Consider the following 17,857-nt stretch of genomic DNA (forward strand, 5'->3'; position numbering starts at 1 on the left):
AATGTGGAGGCTATATACAGGGGGTACCAGTACAGAGTCAATGTGGAGACTATATACAGGGGGTACCAGTACACGTCAATGTGGAGACTATATACAGGGGGTACAGTTACAGAGTCATTGTGGAGGCTATATACAGGGGGTACCGGTACAGAGTCAATGTGGAGGCTATATACAGGGGGTACCGGTACAGAGTCAATGTGGACAATGTGGAGACTATATACAGGGGGTACCGGTACCGAGTCAATGTGGAGGATATATACAGGGGGTACCGGTACCGAGTCAATGTGGAGGATATATACAGGGGGTACCGGTACAGAGTCAAGGTGGAGGCTATATACAGGGGGTACCGGTACAGAGTCAATGTGGAGGCTATATACAGGGGGTACCGGTACAGAGTCAATGTGGAGGCTATATACAGGGGGTATCGGTACAGAGTCAATGTGGAGGCTATATACAGGTGGTACTGGTACCGAGTCAATGTGGAGGCTATATACAGGGGTACTGGTACCGAGTCAATGTGGAGGCTATATACAGGGCTACCGGTACAGAGTCAATGTGGTGGCTATATACAGGGGTACCGGTACAGAGTCAATGTGGAGGCTATATACAGGGGGTACCAGTACAGAGTCAATGTGGAAGCTATATACAGGGTGTTACGGTACAGAGTCAATGTGGAGGCTATATACAGGGGGTACCAGTACAGAGTCAATGTGGAGGCTATATACAGGGGGTACTGGTACAGAGTCAATGTGGAGGCTATATACAGGGGGTACCGGTACAGAGTCAATGTGGAGGCTATATACAGGGGGTACCGGTACAGAGTCAATGTGGAGGCTATATACAGGGGGTACCAGTACAGAGTCAATGTGGAGACTACATACAGGGGGTACCGGTACAGAGTCAAAGTGGAGACTATATACAGGGGGTACTGGTACAGAGTCAATGTGGAGACTATATACAGGGGGTACCGGTACAGAGTCAATGTGGAGACTAAATACAGGTGGTACCGGTACAGAGTCAATGTGGAGGCTATATACAGGGGGTACCGGTACAGAGTCAATGTGGAGGCTATATACAGGGGGTACCAGTACAGAGTCAATGTGGAGACTACATACAGGGGGTACCGGTACAGAGTCAAAGTGGAGACTATATACAGGGGGTACTGGTACAGAGTCAATGTGGAGACTATATACAGGGGGTACCGGTACAGAGTCAATGTGGAGACTAAATACAGGTGGTACCGGTACAGAGTCAATGTGGAGGCTATATACAGGGGGTACCGGTACAGAGTCAATGTGGAGGCTATATACAGGGGGTACCGGTACAGAGTCAATGTGGAGACTATATACAGGGGGTACCGGTACAGAGTCAATGTGGAGACTATATACAGGGGGTACCGGTACAGAGTCAATGTGGAGACTATATACAGGGGGTACCGGTACAGAGTCAATGTGGAGACTAAATACAGGGGGTTACGGTACAGAGTCAATGTGGAGGCTATATACAGGGGGTACCGGTACAGAGTCAATGTGGACAATGTGGAGACTATATACAGGGGGTACCGGTACCGAGTCAATGTCGAGGATATATACAGGGGGTACCGGTACAGAGTCAATGTGGAGGCTATATATGTATGTACCTGATGAAAGGAATAGGGTGACATTTGGTTGGCAAACCTACAAACACTGGCTCCTCAGAGTATGAGACACATCGCTGTACGTCTCAGTAAAATACTGGCTCCTCAGAGGAGGAGACACATCGCTGTACGTCTCAGTAAAATACTGGCTCATCAGAGGAGGAGACACGTCGCTGTACGTCTCAGTAAAATACTGGCTCATCAGAGGAGGAGACACATCGCTGTACGTCTCAGTAAAATACTGGCTCATCAGAGGAGGAGACACATCGCTGTACGTCTCAGTAAAATACTGGCTCATCAGAGGAGGAGACACATCGCTGTACGTCTCAGTAAAATACTGGCTCATCAGAGGAGGAGACATCGCTGTACGTCTCAGTAAAATACTGGCTCATCAGAGTAGGAGACACATCGCTGTACGTCTCAGTAAAATACTGGCTCATCAGAGGAGGAGACACATCGCTGTACGTCTCAGTAAAATACTGGCTCATCAGAGGATGAGTCATGTAGCTTGTACGTCTCAGCAAAAGACTACTTACATGATAATCAGGATGCACCTTGTGACACAGACAGCAGGGGATAGTTTGGGTAGGGAGATTAGCTGGTATCAGAGGGAAAATCTGAACTAAAGGAGACTGAGTTAAATGTAGAATCATTAGGATGCAGACCAATAAGAGTATAAGAGAGTACTTTAACACTTCTAACTGACTGGACTATAGATGATGAGATCAGAGACTAGAGATGAGATCAGAGACTAGAGATCATGAGATCAGTGACTAGAGATGATGAGATCAGTGACTAGAGATGAGATCAGAGACTAGAGATCATGAGATCAGTGACTAGAGATGATGAGATCCGTGACTAGAGATGAGATCAGTGACTAGAGATGAGATCAGAGACTAGAGATCATGAGATCAGAGACTAGAGATGATGAGATCAGAGAGATGATGAGATCAGAGACTAGAGATGATTAGATCAGAGACTAGAGATCATGAGATCAGAGACTAGAGATCATGAGATCAGAGACTAGAGATCATGAGATCAGAGACTAGAGATCATGAGATCAGAGACTAGAGATCATGAGATCAGAGACTAGAGATGATTAGATCAGAGACTAGAGATGATGAGATCAGAGACTAGAGATCATGAGATCAGAGACTAGAGATGATTAGATCAGAGAGATGATTAGATCAGAGACTAGAGATCATGAGATCAGAGACTAGAGATCAGAGACTAGAGATGATGAGATCAGAGAATAGAGATGATGAGATCAGAGACTAGAGATCATGAGATCAGAGACTAGAGATGATTAGATCAGAGACTAGAGATCATGAGATCAGAGACTAGAGATCATGAGATCAGAGACTAGAGATGAGATCAGAGACTAGAGATGATGAGATCAGAGACTAGAGATGATTAGATCAGAGACTAGAGATGATGAGATCAGAGACTATAGATCATGAGATCAGAGACTAGAGATCAGAGACTAGAGATGATGAGATCAGAGACTAGAGATGATGAGATCAGAGACTAGAGCTCATGAGATCAGAGACTAGAGATGATTAGATCAGAGACTAGAGATCATGAGATCAGAGACTAGAGATCATGAGATCAGAGACTAGAGATCACGAGATCAGAGACTAGAGATAATGGAATCAGTGACCAGAGATGATGAGATCAGAGACTAGAGATCATGAGATCAGAGACTAGAGATGATGAGATCAGAGACTAGAGATCACGAGATCAGAGAGAATCTGAATTAGAAATAATGAGTCTGTTTTTTTTACCTCAATGAAAGGCTCCCTTTATCGCACGCTCACGCTCACACCCACACACATGCCCCCCCCCCCACACACACACACACACTTTCAGTGTAACTTCTTCATGATCCAAGTACTCTCAGACCAGACAGTACTCTCAGACCAGACAGTACTCTCAGACCAGGCAGTACTCTCAGACCAGGCAGTACTCTCAGACCAGACAGCACTCTCAGACCAGACAGTACTCTCAGACCAGACGGTACTCTCAGACCAGGCAGCACTCTCAGACCAGGCAGTACTCTCAGACCAGGCAGTACTCTCAGACCAGGCGGCACTCTCAGACCAGGCGGTACTCTCAGACCAGACAGTACTCTCAGACCAGGCAGTACTCTCAGACCAGGCGGTACTCTCAGACCAGGCGGTACTCTCAGACCAGGCGGTACTCTCAGACCAGGCGGTACTCTCAGACCAGGCAGTACTCTCAGACCAGGCAGTACTCTCAGACCAGGCGGTACTCTCAGACCAGGCAGTACTCTCAGACCAGACAGTACTCTCAGACCAGACAGCACTCTCAGACCAGACAGTACTCTCAGACCAGACAGTAATCTCAGACCAGACAGTACTCTCAGACCAGGCAGCACTCTCAGAGGAGACATGATTTAAGATAGATTGAAACACGTTTTCAACTAGACATCATTAAAGTACCCCTCCTGTAGAAATATGCCCTCATTTCTCTGCTTCCTCCCCAATGGCACCATATTCCCTACGTAGAGCCCTATAATAGGGCTCTGGTCAGAGGATAGGGTGCCTATTTGGGATGCATCCATTGAGAGGTTGAGCTAATGTAGAGAAAACCCACTGATGTCAGGAAATGTTCCCTAAAACTGACATGATCATATATTCCTTCCTGTGTACAAAGTTCATCCTAAAGTATGTCACCTAAGAGAGAGTAGAGAGCTTGACGGTAAAGGATGGATTTTCCAAGACCCAGTCAGGCAAGGGAAGTCGGTAAGACTCTAGAGGTAGGCTTTGAGGCTGTCGTGTGTGTGTGTGTGTGTGTGTGTGTGTGTGTGTGTGTGTGTGTGTGTGTGTGTGTGTGTGTGTGTGTGTGTGTGTGTGTGTGTGTGTGTGTGTGTGTGTGTGTGTTGTCTGCTGCTGCTGGTGGTGGTGGTGGTGGTGGTGGTGGTGGTGGTGGTGGTGAGACGAAATGTAAAACATGTCTGGAGCTTCAGACTACTGCAGCTGGGATCTCACTCACAGATCACACTAGATACTGAACTGTAGTTAAGGAAATGATGACAGATGAAACCATTCAAAAGAAAGGACCTTTTGGAGTAAAAAGGCACAAACACATCTGCTAGTGTATCCGCAGCAAGGCCTTGAGACTGTACTGAACTCACATTCAGAAGCTATACAGTACACTTAGTACTGGACTAACATAGGAGGACACATTGAAGTGGAATACGGTTGAATGGTAGGATATGCCATTCATCTATTCAGTTTGCTGTCATTAATTAAATGACTTGGCGTTACCTTATATTGTAAACTGTCATGGTCAAAACATATAGATTCAATGGGTGTAAAGATGGGGAGAGGTCTGTCTGTAATAAAAGAGATGCTCTGCCTTTTTTGACACCACACTCCACAAAGCAAGTTCCTGCAGGCTCCAGTTTTATCTTATCTTGATTATTGTCCAGTTAGCAGATGTTAATGGGAGTGTGGCGAAATGCTTGTGCTTCTAGTTCCGACCGTGCAGTAATATCTAACAAGTAATATAACCTAACAATTCCACAACAACTACCTTGTACACACAAGTGTAAAGGAATGAATACAAATATGTACATAAAAATATATAAATGAGTGATGCCCGAACGGCATAAGCAAGATCTAATAGATGGTATGGAGTACAGTATATACATATGAGATGAGTAATGTAGGTTATGAAAACATTATATAAAGTGGCATTGTTTAAAGTGGCTAGTGATACATCTAATTACATCAAGATGGCAAGATGCAGTAGATGGAATAGAGTACAGTATATACATATGAGATGAGTAATGTAGGTTATGAAAACATTATATAAAATGGCATTGTTTAAAGTGGCTAGTGATACATCTAATTACGTCAAGATGGCAAGATGCAGTAGATGGTTGTGTGGTTCAATGCTGCAAGGAAAGACCTAGTTAAGTTGCAGTTGGCCCAGAACAGAGCGGCACGTCTTTCTCTTCATGGTAATCAGAGGGCTGATATAAATAAAATCTATGCCAGTCTCTCTTGGATTTAGAGTTGAGGAGAGACTTCACTTCTTCTTTTTATAAGAAACTTTAATGTGTTGAAAATTCCAAATATTTTCCATAGTCAACTTACACACAGCTCTGAAACACACACTTATCTCACCAGACATGCCACCAGGGGTCTTTTCACTGTCCCCAAATCCAGAACAAGTTCAAGAAAGCATATAGTATTATATAGAGCCCTTATTGCATGGAACTTCCTTCCATCTCATATTGCTCAAATAAACAGGAAACTTGGTTTCAAAAAACAGATAAAGCAACACCTCACGGCACAACGCCTCTCCCCTATTTGACCTAGATAGGTTGTGTGAATGTATTGATATGTAGGCTACGTGTGCCTTTTTTAAATTGATGTAGTTTTGTCATTGAGCTGTTGTTGTCTATTAATATTCTGTATTATGTCATGCTTCATGTTTTGTGTGGACTCCATGAAGAGTAGCTGGTCAAGAAGAAAGCCCAGGTCGAGAAGAAAGCCCAGGTCGAGAAGAAAGCTCAGGTCGAGAAGAAAGCTCAGGTCGAGAGGAAAGCTCAGGTCGAGAGGAAAGCCCAGGTCGAGAAGAAAGCTCAGGTCGAGAAGAAAGCTCAGGTCGAGAAGAAAGCTCAGGTCGAGAAGAAAGCTCAGGTCGAGAGGAAAGCTCAGGTCGAGAGGAAAGCCCAGGTCGAGAAGAAAGCTCAGGTCGAGAAGAAAGCTCAGGTCGAGAAGAAAGCTCAGGTCGAGAAGAAAGCTCAGGTCGAGAAGAAAGCCCAGGTCGAGAAGAAAGCTCAGGTCGAGAAGAAAGCTCAGGTCGAGAAGAAAGCTCAGGTCGAGAAGAAAGCTCAGGTCGAGAAGAAAGCTCATTGTAATTAATATATTTTTATTTTCGTCTAACCAGGGATCAACATGTATTTTCAAGTGAGCTCATATAATGGAGAAAGGATGGTGTGGAGATGGGGCTCCAGAGACTTTATATGCTGTAACTGATCAATCAATCAATCAATCAATCAATCAAATGTATTTATAAAGCCCTCTTTACGTCAGCCGATGTCACACAAAGTGCTGCACAGAAACCCAGCCTAAAACCCCCAAACAGCAAGCAATGCAGATGTAGAAGCACGGTGGCCAGGAAAAACTCCCTAGAAAGACAGGAACCTAAGGAGGAAACCTAGAGAGGAACCAGGCTCTGAGGGGTTCTGTCCTTTATTTCACCAGGGTAGTCAACTGAGTTAGAACATCTTTTTCAAGTGACTACTCAAAACTAAAAGCTCCAGAGAGTTTAATGTTGACATTGAAGAATCAGCTACAGACACAGACCCTGCTGCCAGCCCGGAGAGTGTCAGCTGGCTTACTCACAGCGGTCATAAATTAATACAGAAATTCCATCCCAAATGGCACCCTATTCCCTATATAGTGGTCTACTTTTGACCAGGGCCCATAGGGAAACCCATAGGGCTCTGGTCAAAAGTAGTGCACTATAAAGGGAATATGGTGTCATTTGGGGGGGACACACACACACAGAGAGTCGAGGGGCTTAAGCGTTTGCGTTATTAAAGTATGCCGACGATGTTGAGTGTTTGAGCCTAAATCCCTGGGAGTGATAACAGCTAAAGCCACAGCTATCTCTTAATTGCCGCTTTAATCTGGTTTCTGGCTTCCTGAAAAGTAAACAGTATTCCGAGTCTGTAAACAGTATTCCGAGTCTGCAAACAGTATTCCGAGTCTGTAAACAGTATTCCGAGTCTGCAAACAGTATTCCGAGTCTGCAAACAGTATTCCGAGTCTGTAAACAGTATTCCGAGTCTGTAAACAGTATCAGTATTCCGTGTCTGTAAACAGTATTCAGTGTCTGTAAACAGTATTCCGAGTCTGTAAACAGTATCAGTATTCCGAGTCTGTAAACAGTATTCAGTGTCTGTAAACAGTATTCCGAGTCTGTAAACAGTATCTGTATTCCGAGTCTGTAAAACAGTATTCGGAGTCTGCAAACAGTATTCCGAGTCTGCAAACAGTATTCTGAGTCTGTGATCGTATCCCAAATATGTTTTACTAAAACTACATATTGTGTACTAATCATACTACATACTATTTAGAACTTACCGTTTAGTATAAATATATGCAGTAAGTAACAAATATATACACACTAGGTTCATCCATGCTGAGAATGGATCATCTAAATCGCAATTGCACGGTTTCCAGCTTTTCCTTCATTTTGTTACAGCCAGTCACCTTATCTGATTATCAGCTGCTGGTACAGCCAGTCACCTTATCTGATTATCAGCTGCTGTTACAGCCTGTCACCTTATCTGATTATCAGCTGCTGGTACAGCCTGTCACCTTATCTGATTATCAGCTGCTGTTACAGCCTGTCACGTTATCTGATTATAAACTGCTGTTACAGCCTGTCACCTTATCTGATTATAAACTGCTGTTACAGCCTGTCACCTTATCTGATTATCAGCTGCTGTTACAGCCTGTCACCTTATCTGATTATAAACTGCTGTTACAGCCTGTCACCTTATCTGATTATAAACTGCTGTTACAGCCAGTCACCTTATCTGATTATAAACTGCTGTTACAGCCAGTCACCTTATCTGATTATAAACTGCTGTTACAGCCTGTCACCTTATCTGATTATTTACTGCTGTTACAGCCAGTCACCTTATCTGATTATAAACTGCTGTTACAGCCAGTCACCTTATCTGATTATAAACTGCTGTTACAGCCAGTCACCTTATCTGATTATAAACTGCTGTTACAGCCACTCACCTTATCTGATTATAAACTGCTGTTACAGCCAGTCACCTTATCTGATTATAAACTGCTGTTACAGCCAGTCACCTTATCTGATTATCAGCTGCTGTTAGACACACGTGGGTCTGAAAAGACAATGCTCTTCCTCTATAGAGTGCAGTGAATTCTACTACATCCTGGCAAAAAGGTTCGAATGAGTATGAGATCCTGGCGTGTGTGTGTGTGTGTGTGTGTGTGTGTGTGTGTGTGTGTGTGTGTGTGTGTGTGTGTGTGTGTGTGTGTGTGTGTGTGTGTGTGTGTGTGTGTGTGTGTGTGTGTGTGTGTGTGTTTGCGTACGTGCGATCAATTTCGTGTTTCCAAGCCTTGAGAAAGCATTAATTGATTTCACATGTTAGTTAATCTTATTATAAACAGCTGCCATTTTACAAAGTTTAAGTACAGTATGACCAGGAAGTACAGTATGACCAGGAAGTACAGTATGACCAGGAAGTACAGTATGACCAGGAAGTACAGTATGACCAGGAAGTCTTCCAGGGATAAACACTCATATGAATAAATAAACATTTAATCTGCATCCCAACCGCTACCCACAGGGCTCTGTTCAAAAGTAGTGCACTACCATAGGGTTCTGGTCAAAAGTAGTGTACTACCATAGGGTTCTGGTCAAAAGTAGTGTACTACCATAGGGCTCTGGTCAAAAGTAGTGCACTACCACAGGGCTCTGTTCAAAAGTAGTGCACTACCATAGGGCTCTGGTCAAAAGTAGTGTACTACCATAGGGCTCTGGTCAAAAGTAGTGCACTACCATAGGGCTCTGGTCAAAAGTAGTGCACTACCACAGGGCTCTGTTCAAAAGTAGTGCACTACCATAGGGCTCTGGTCAAAAGTAGTGTACTACCATAGGGCTCTGGTCAAAAGTAGTGCACTACCACAGGGCTCTGTTCAAAAGTAGTGCACTACCATAGGGCTCTGGTCAAAAGTAGTGTACTACCATAGGGCTCTGGTCAAAAGTAGTGCACTACCATAGAGCTCTGGTCAGAAGTAGTGCACTACCATAGTCTCTGGTCAAAAGTAGTGCACTACCCACAGGGCTCTGGTCAAAAGTAGTGCACTACCATAGGACTCTGGTCAAAAGTAGTGCACTACCATAGTCTCTGGTCAAAAGTAGTGCACTACCCACAGGGCTCTGGTCAAAAGTAGTGCACTATCCATAGGGCTCTCGTCAGAAGTAGTGCACTACCCACAGGGCTCTGGTCAAAAGTAGTGCACTACCCACAGGGCTCTGGTCAAAAGTAGTGCACTACCATAGAGCTCTGGTCAGAAGTAGTGCACTACCCACAGGGCTCTGGTCAAAAGTAGTGCACTACCATAGGGCTCTGGTCAAAACTAGTGCACTACCCATAGGGCTCTGGTCAAAACTAATGTACTACCCATAGAGGTCTGGTCAAAACTAGTGCACTACCCATAGGGCTTTGGTCAGAAGTAGTGCACTACCCATAGGGCTCTGGTCAAAAGTAGTGCACTACCCATAGTCTCTGGTAAAAAGTAGTGTACTACCCATAGGGCTCTGGTCAAAACTAGTGCGCTACCTATAGGGCTCTGGTCAAAACTATGTACTACCCATAGGGCTCTGAAGTTATGCACTTTGGGATGCATCCCTAAGCCACTGAACCATACTATCCTAATAAGCAACAGAGTGGGTTTTCTTGTTAAGGCAGTGATTATTTTCTTCCTATTCTGCAGGTGATTATAACATTTTCATTTTGGCTGAAATTGTTAACAAGGTGATTAGAAGAAAAGTTTGAAAACAAATTGTGAAAAGGTGTGAAAACCAGGAAATGATTTAAATGTGTTTTTTTTAGTTTTTCAAGCTGTTTACCTAACAAAACTGTTTACACTATGTCATATTTTATTACATGTGACATAGCGTAACATATTGTTGTTTGTATCAAATAGGTGATAAATGTAAATAACTACGCAACCAAACTAATTTTTATTTAAGTAATATTAAAAATGTAAAAACATAAACCTCCTGACTCTTTTTACTGTTCGACAGTCTCTTTCTTTCTTTTTTAATCGCTGACACCAATGTGGTACTGACTAAAAGCCTTTCTGTGTCTACAGTCCAGTCACCCTCCACATTATACAAAGAAATAAGCCAGAAGGGACTATTGAGGCCGTAAGACCAGTCAGAGTCTAACAGACCTGGGTTCAAATACAACTGCCCGGTTTAATGAACCAAAACAATCCTCACAAAATGTGTGACAGTGAGATATTGTTGTGTAAAGACAGTTGAGTGTCAAGCGCCTCAGTGTGTAAGCATTTCTAGGAAAAACCCAACTACGTAAGTAAACATGTTTGTTCCTGACATACTACGGCTCTGTGGACAGCAACGCAGCAACATGCTTTACCTTGTTAGGTTCTCTGTAAAATACCTATAGTTTCACTCTTCTAACTCTATGAATGAACATACTACACTGTTTATGTCCTTCCTCCCTCTCCTCCCTCTTACTAGCCATCATTTAACTCTACCTACAGGTGCATACTACCTCAACTAACCGGTGCCCCCGCAACATTGACTCTGTCCTGGCACCCCCCTGTATATATTGTTATTTTTTTACTGCTACTCTTTAAGTACTTGTTACTTTTATCTCTTATTCTTATCTGTATTTTCTTTTTTTAACTGCATTATTGGTTTGGGGCTCATAAGGAAGCATTTCACTGTTAGGTCTACACCTGTTATATTTGGCGTATGTAACTAATAAAATATGATTTGATTTGATCAAGGTCCTAATATGGTCCTAACATGGTTCTAACACAGTCCTAACATGGTCCTAACACGGTCCTAACATGGTTCTAACACGGTCCTAACATGGTCCTAACACGGTCCTAACATGGTTCTAACACAGTCCTAACATGGTCCCAGCATGGTCCTAATACGGTCCTAGCATGGTCCTAACATGGTCCTAGTATGGTCCTAACATGGTCCTAACATGGTTCTAACACAATCCTAACATGGTCCTAACATGGTCCTAGCATGGTCCTAGCATGGTCTTAACATGGTCCTAGCATGGTCCTAACATGGTCCTAGCATGGTCCTAACATGGTCCTAGTATGGTCCTAACATGGTCCTAACATGGTTCTAACATGGTCCTAACATGGTTCTAACACGGTCCTAACATGGTCCTAACACGGTCCTAACATGGTTCTAACACGGTCCTAACATGGTCCTAGCATAGTCCTAGCATGGTCTTAACATGGTCCTAGCATGGTCCTAACATGGTCCTAACACAGTCCTAGCATGGTCCTAACATGGTCCTAACATGGTCCTAACATGGTCCTAGCATGGTCCTAACATGGTCCTAACATGGTCCTAATATGGTCCTAACACGGTCCTAATATGGTCCTAGCATGGTCCTAACATAGTCCTAACATGGTCCTAAAGCCTTCCGTCTCCACCATGGTGACTGTGGCCTATCACCACTACTTCAGGTCCCTGACAGATGTCCAGGATTAGTGCCTAACACGGTCCTAGTGCGGTCCTTATGTGATCCAAAAGCGGTCCCTCTACTCCAGGCCTGGACGAAGTCCGGCCCGGGGCCGTATGCTGCCCGCGACCTGATTCAATAGGGCCCGCGGAATCATGCTCAGATTACATAAATCATTTGAGATAGTAAAGTTTTGAAAAACGTATTTGTTATTCAAATTAAAAGCCCAATGAATACTCGCCTTTGTTTAATGATTTAACCCCCACCGCTTGTGGGACATTTATTTTGAAGGCACGTATAAATAACAAGTGACTGAATGGTTGACACACACATCACAGTTACAAATACTAACTAGCTAGAAATGGTGCAAAAATGAGTTTTTCAAAGATTTCAAAGAAAAGGAAAGTAGACAATGAATGTAGGGTGTTCCAGCAAGAGCGGACATCGAAATATTTCTTTATTGAGGTATCAGGGAAAGCCGTGTGCTTAGTGTGCAAAGAGAGCATCGCTGTCTTGAAAGACTACAACTTGTCCCGACACTCCAGACGAAGCATACAGAGAAATATAGGAATATGTCTTCTGAGCAGAGGACAAGTGCATCAAAAGAGTTGCTTTCTCAGTTGCAAAAGCAGCAAGGACTTTTCACAAAACTGCATTCAGCAAACGACGTAATTGCGAGAGCTAGCTATGTACTGTCCCACAAAATTGCTAAACATAGCAAGCCATTCGCTGAGGGCAAATTCATTAAAGTATGTTTAATTGACTCTGCAGCAATACTTTGCCCCGACAAGAAAGAGCTGTTTTGAAAATGTTTCCCTGTCAAGACGAACATTGACACGGCGTGTTGAGGACATCGTAGAGGATATGGAACAACAGTTGAAAGACAAAGTAAAGGATTCCACCTATTTCTCCTTGGCCCTGGATGAGAGCAGTGATGCACGTGTCGCGGGGCAGTTGTCGATGTTCTTACGAGGCATAACCCCAGACCTTGAAATTACAGAGGAGTTTGGTTCAGTGCAGTCAATGAAGAGCACAACCACAGGGAAAGATTTATTGGAGGAAGTGTGTGGCAAAGCTGGGACTGAGTTTTCAAAAGTTATCCAGTGTGACCACTGATGGGTGCCCAAACTTGACAGGAAAAAACTTTGGCCTTTTGAAAAGGATATAAGATCAAGGAGTTGACCCAGATAAGGAAATAATTTTCCTGCATTGCATTATTCATCAGGAGGTGCTCTGTAAATGTGTTCTGAAAATGATTCATGTTGTGGATACAGTCACTACTGTGATACACTTCATAAGAGCTAAATCTTTAAACCACAGGCAGTTTGTCTCACTGTTGGAAGTGACAGAGTCGGGTCATGCAGATCTCGCCTACCACACAAACGGGAGATGGCTGAGTTTGGGGAAGGTGCTTAAAAGGGTGTGGGACCTGAAGTCGGAGATCTCTGAGTTTTTGAAAATGAAAGGAAAATATGTGGATTTCCCTCAACTGCTAGATAAAGAATGTTTTGTTGATTTTGCCATCACTGCGGACATCATGGCCCTCATGAATGAACTGAATTCCAAACTACAAGGGAAGGGCCTTTTTGCACATCAGATGTACAGCCTTGTCAAAGCCTTCAAGGGAAAATTACTCCTCCTGACCCTCCAAGTAGAAGCCAACAATCTCACCCACCTTCCCACACTACTAGTCTGTTCCCTATCAGATGAGAACAATCTCACCCACCTTCCAACTCTACTAGTCTGTTCCCTATCAGATGAGAACAATCTCACCCACCTTCCAACACTACTAGTCTGTTCCCTATCAGATGAGAACAATCTCACCCACCTTCCCACACTACTAGTCTGTTCCCTATCAGATGAGAACAATCTCACCCACCTTCCCACACTACTAGTCTGTTCCCTATCGGATGAGAACAATCTCACCCACCTTCCCACACTACTAGTCTGTTCCCTATCAGATGAGAACAATCTCACCCACCTTCCAACACTACTAGTCTGTTCCCTATCAGATGAGAACAATCTCATCCACCTTCCAACACTACTAGTCTGTTCCCTATCAGATGAGAACAATCTCACCCACCTTCCCACACTACTAGTCTGTTCCCTATCGGATGAGAACAATCTCACCCACCTTCCCACACTACTAGTCTGTTCCCTATCGGATGAGAACAATCTCATCCACCTTCCCACACTACTAGTCTGTTCCCTATCAGATGAGAACAATCTCACCCACCTTCCAACACTACTAGTCTGTTCCCTATCAGATGAGAACAATCTCATCCACCTTCCAACACTACTAGTCTGTTCCCTATCAGATGAGAACAATCTCACCCACCTTCCCACACTACTAGTCTGTTCCCTATCGGATGAGAACAATCTCACCCACCTTCCCACACTACTAGTCTGTTCCCTATCAGATGAGAACAATCTCACCCACCTTCCCACACTACTAGTCTGTTCCCTATCAGATGAGAACAATCTCACCCACCTTCCAACACTACTAGTCTGTTCCCTATCAGATGAGAACAATCTCACCCACCTTCCCACACTACTAGTCTGTTCCCTATCAGATGAGAACAATCTCACCCACCTTCCAACACTACTAGTCTGTTCCCTATCAGATGAGAACAATCTCACCCACCTTCCCACACTACTAGTCTGTTCCCTATCAGATGAGAACAATCTCACCCACCTTCCAACACTACTAGTCTGTTCCCTATCAGATGAGAACAATCTCACCCACCTTCCCATACTACTAGTCTGTTCCCTATGAGATGACCAGCAGGAGACGTATACATTGCTGCTGCGTGCTTTGAACGGTGAGTTTCCTCATCATTTTGAGGATTTCAAAATGTTGGAAAATGACATGCTGCTGGTTTCCTCTCCTTTCACCTTTAGTCAAATCAAATCAAACGGTATTTGTCACATGTGCCGAATACAACAAATGTAGACCTTAACATGAAATGCTTACTTACAAGCCCTTAACCAATAGTGCTGTGAAAGAAGAGTTCAGAAAATATTTACCAAATAAACAAAAGTAAAAAATTATAAAATGTAACACAAGAAAATAACAATAACGTGGATCTATACAATGTGGATAACGTTTCCACTGACCTGCAACTTTAGCTTATCGATCTTCATTCTGATGCAGTGATTGGAGATCTATTCAAAACAACGACAATGACGAGGTTCCATGCATCTCTCGATGAACGAAACTTTCTAAAGATTAGGAGTCATGCTCAAAAGATGTTTGTACTGTTTGGGTCAACCTATGTATGTGAAGAGACATTTTCAGTGATAAAATATAAAAAGTCAAGTCACAGATCATCTCTTACTGACTCTCACCTCTCAGCAATCCCGCGAATAGCGACGTCAGAAACTATACCTGACTTCACTGCTCTAGTCAATGCCCATCAGAGACTTCACTCCTCACACTGATTGAGTAGTTTAAATGTAATGTTGAACTCTCTCTCCTTCTTGTGTTTTTGTGCATAACCCGTTTTAACAAGAGTTCTGTCCGTGGTGCTGAATTCACAGTGTACTTTTCCCCTCGTGTAGTTCATTGAATGTTTAATAATGAAAATACCTACCAAAAAAGGAGAACATGGATGTGTAGATATATCTGTCAACACGGTCATACACATGATGCATCATCCTGTAATATTATTCTGGCCCGCGATGGCAAAAATATATTCTAATGTGGCCCTCCATGGAAGATAATTGCCCAGGTCTTCTCTAGTCCCTCAGACCGTGGCCTACCACCACTACATCAGGTCCCGACAGGAGTCCAGGATTAGCATTAATGGCTGTGTTATAATTATACATCTTGATTCCGGTCCGTTACTGCTGGTCCTTTTAATTAAGTAGATTAGTCTCCCTCTGGGGAAGACTAGCTTTAATATACTGACAGTGCATTTTCACTTTCACTATTTAGTTATTTTCTCTCTGTGTATGTAGATGGAAAGAAATACCTGCCACCTTTCCTGCATATTTAATTTCTCCTAACATTTCATTTATTCTCTCAAACCAACGGTAGTGTCAATGTGACTCTAGTAAACATCTGACCTGTTTGAAGCCCCCACAACGCATAGTATAATAGTTACATCTACAGGTATGTACATTAGCCTGATCTGTGAGGTGTCAGGTGGATCTATCTGATCTGTGAAGGTAATCCGGTCTCCTGTCAAGAGCTGACTCGGTGAGTGACAGCTGAGGAGAAGGATCATAATGCTGGAAACGCCTGGTCAAGCTCTCATTCAGCCATGTCATTGAAGGGCCCCATCCCTAGTTCAGATATGGAGAGAGAGAGAGAGATGGAGAGAGATGGAGAGAGAGAGAGAGAGAGAGAGAGAGAGAGAGAGAGAGAGATGGAGAGAGAGAGATGGAGAGAGAGAGAGAGAGCACAAACAGACCCCTCAGAGCCCCAGGACAGCAGCACAATTAGACCCAACCACATCATGAGAAAACAAAAAGATAATTACTTGACACATTGGAAAGAATCTCCAAAAAAACTGAGCAAACTAGAATGCTATTTGGCCCTAAACAGAGAGTACACAGTGGCAGAATACCTGACCACTGTGACTGACCCAAAATTAAGGAAAGCTTTGACTATGTACAGACTCAGTGAGCATAGCCTTGCTATTGAGAAAGGCTGCCGAAGGCAGACCTGGCTCTCAAGAGAAGAGAGGCTATGTGCAACACTGCCCACAAAATGAGGTGGAAACTGAGCTGTACTTCTTTAACCTCCTGCCAAATGTATGACCATATTAGAGACACATATTTCCCTCAGATTACAAAGATCCACAAAGAATTTGAAAACAAATCCAATTTTGATAAACTCCCATATCTACTGGGTGAAATACCATAGTGTGCCATCACAGCAACAATATTTATTACCTGTTGCCACAAGAAAAGGTCAACCAGTGAAGAACAAACACCATTGTAAATACAACATATATTTATTTATGTATTATGTATCTGTTTCTTTATTTTCACTTTTGTACTTTAACTATTTGCACATCATTACAACACTGTATATAGACATAATATGACATTTTAATTGTCTTTATTCTTTTGGAACTTTTGTGAGTGTAATGTTTACTGTTCATTTTTTATTGTTTATTTCACTTTTAGTTATTGTCACGTTCTGACCTGTAAAGGTGTTATTTGTTAGTGTTTAGTTTGGTCAGGGGGTGGCAGGGGGTGTTTTGTATATATGTTTCGGGGATTGTTAGTCTATGTGTATAGACAAGGGGTGTTTGATTAGAGTGGTCTAGAGTTTTGGTATATGTTCTATGTTAGGGCATTTTCTATGTTTATTCTAGTCACTCTGTTTCTATGTGCAGTTTTGTTCTTGACCTTCAATTGGAAGCAGCGGCTCCTCGTTGCTTCTGATTGAAGGTCCTATAATTAGGGGGTTTGTTTGTATTGTGGATTGTGGGTAGTTGTATTCTGTTTTGTGATTATCACCTGACAGAACTGTTAGTGTCGTTTCCGTTAATTGTATACGTGTTTCATTTGTTCCTCCTTCCTCAATATTAAAAAAAGAAGATGAGTATACACTTCCCTGTTGCATCTTGGTCCTCCACACGACACGCGTTACAGTTATTATCAGTGGTGTAAAGCACTTAAAAATACTTCAAAGTACTACTTAAGTAGTTTTTTGGGGTATCTGTACTTTACTTTACTATTTATATTTTTGACTACTTTTACTTTTACTTTCCCTGACACACAAAAGTAGTCGTTACATTTTGAATGCTTAGCAGGACAGGAAAATGGTCTAATTCACTCACTTATCAAGAGAACATCAATGGTCATCACTAGCCTCTGATCTGGTGGACTCACTAAACACATGTTTCATTTGTAAGTTATGTCTGAGTGTTGGAGTGTGCCCCTGGCTATCCATAAATAAATTAAAAAACGACTAATGTGGCCATATGCTTAGCTTAATA

General features: G+C 43.0%; 1 protein-coding gene across 1 annotated transcript in view; it reads left to right on the forward strand.

Annotated features, from left to right (window-relative positions):
* The first annotated feature begins 4,364 nt into the window (after positions 1 to 4,364).
* The window catches only part of LOC123731425 (histidine-rich glycoprotein-like), an 18,575-nt gene continuing 5,082 nt past the window's right edge, over positions 4,365 to 17,857 (forward strand). The window contains exons 1-2 of the mRNA XM_045710003.1: positions 4,365 to 4,415; positions 6,127 to 6,507. Coding sequence (XP_045565959.1) covers positions 4,365 to 4,415; positions 6,127 to 6,507 — 432 coding nt within the window. The remainder of the gene's footprint in view (positions 4,416 to 6,126; positions 6,508 to 17,857) is intronic.

This window comes from Salmo salar, chromosome ssa28, assembly GCF_905237065.1.
Source record: "Salmo salar chromosome ssa28, Ssal_v3.1, whole genome shotgun sequence".
NCBI lineage: Eukaryota > Metazoa > Chordata > Actinopteri > Salmoniformes > Salmonidae > Salmo > Salmo salar.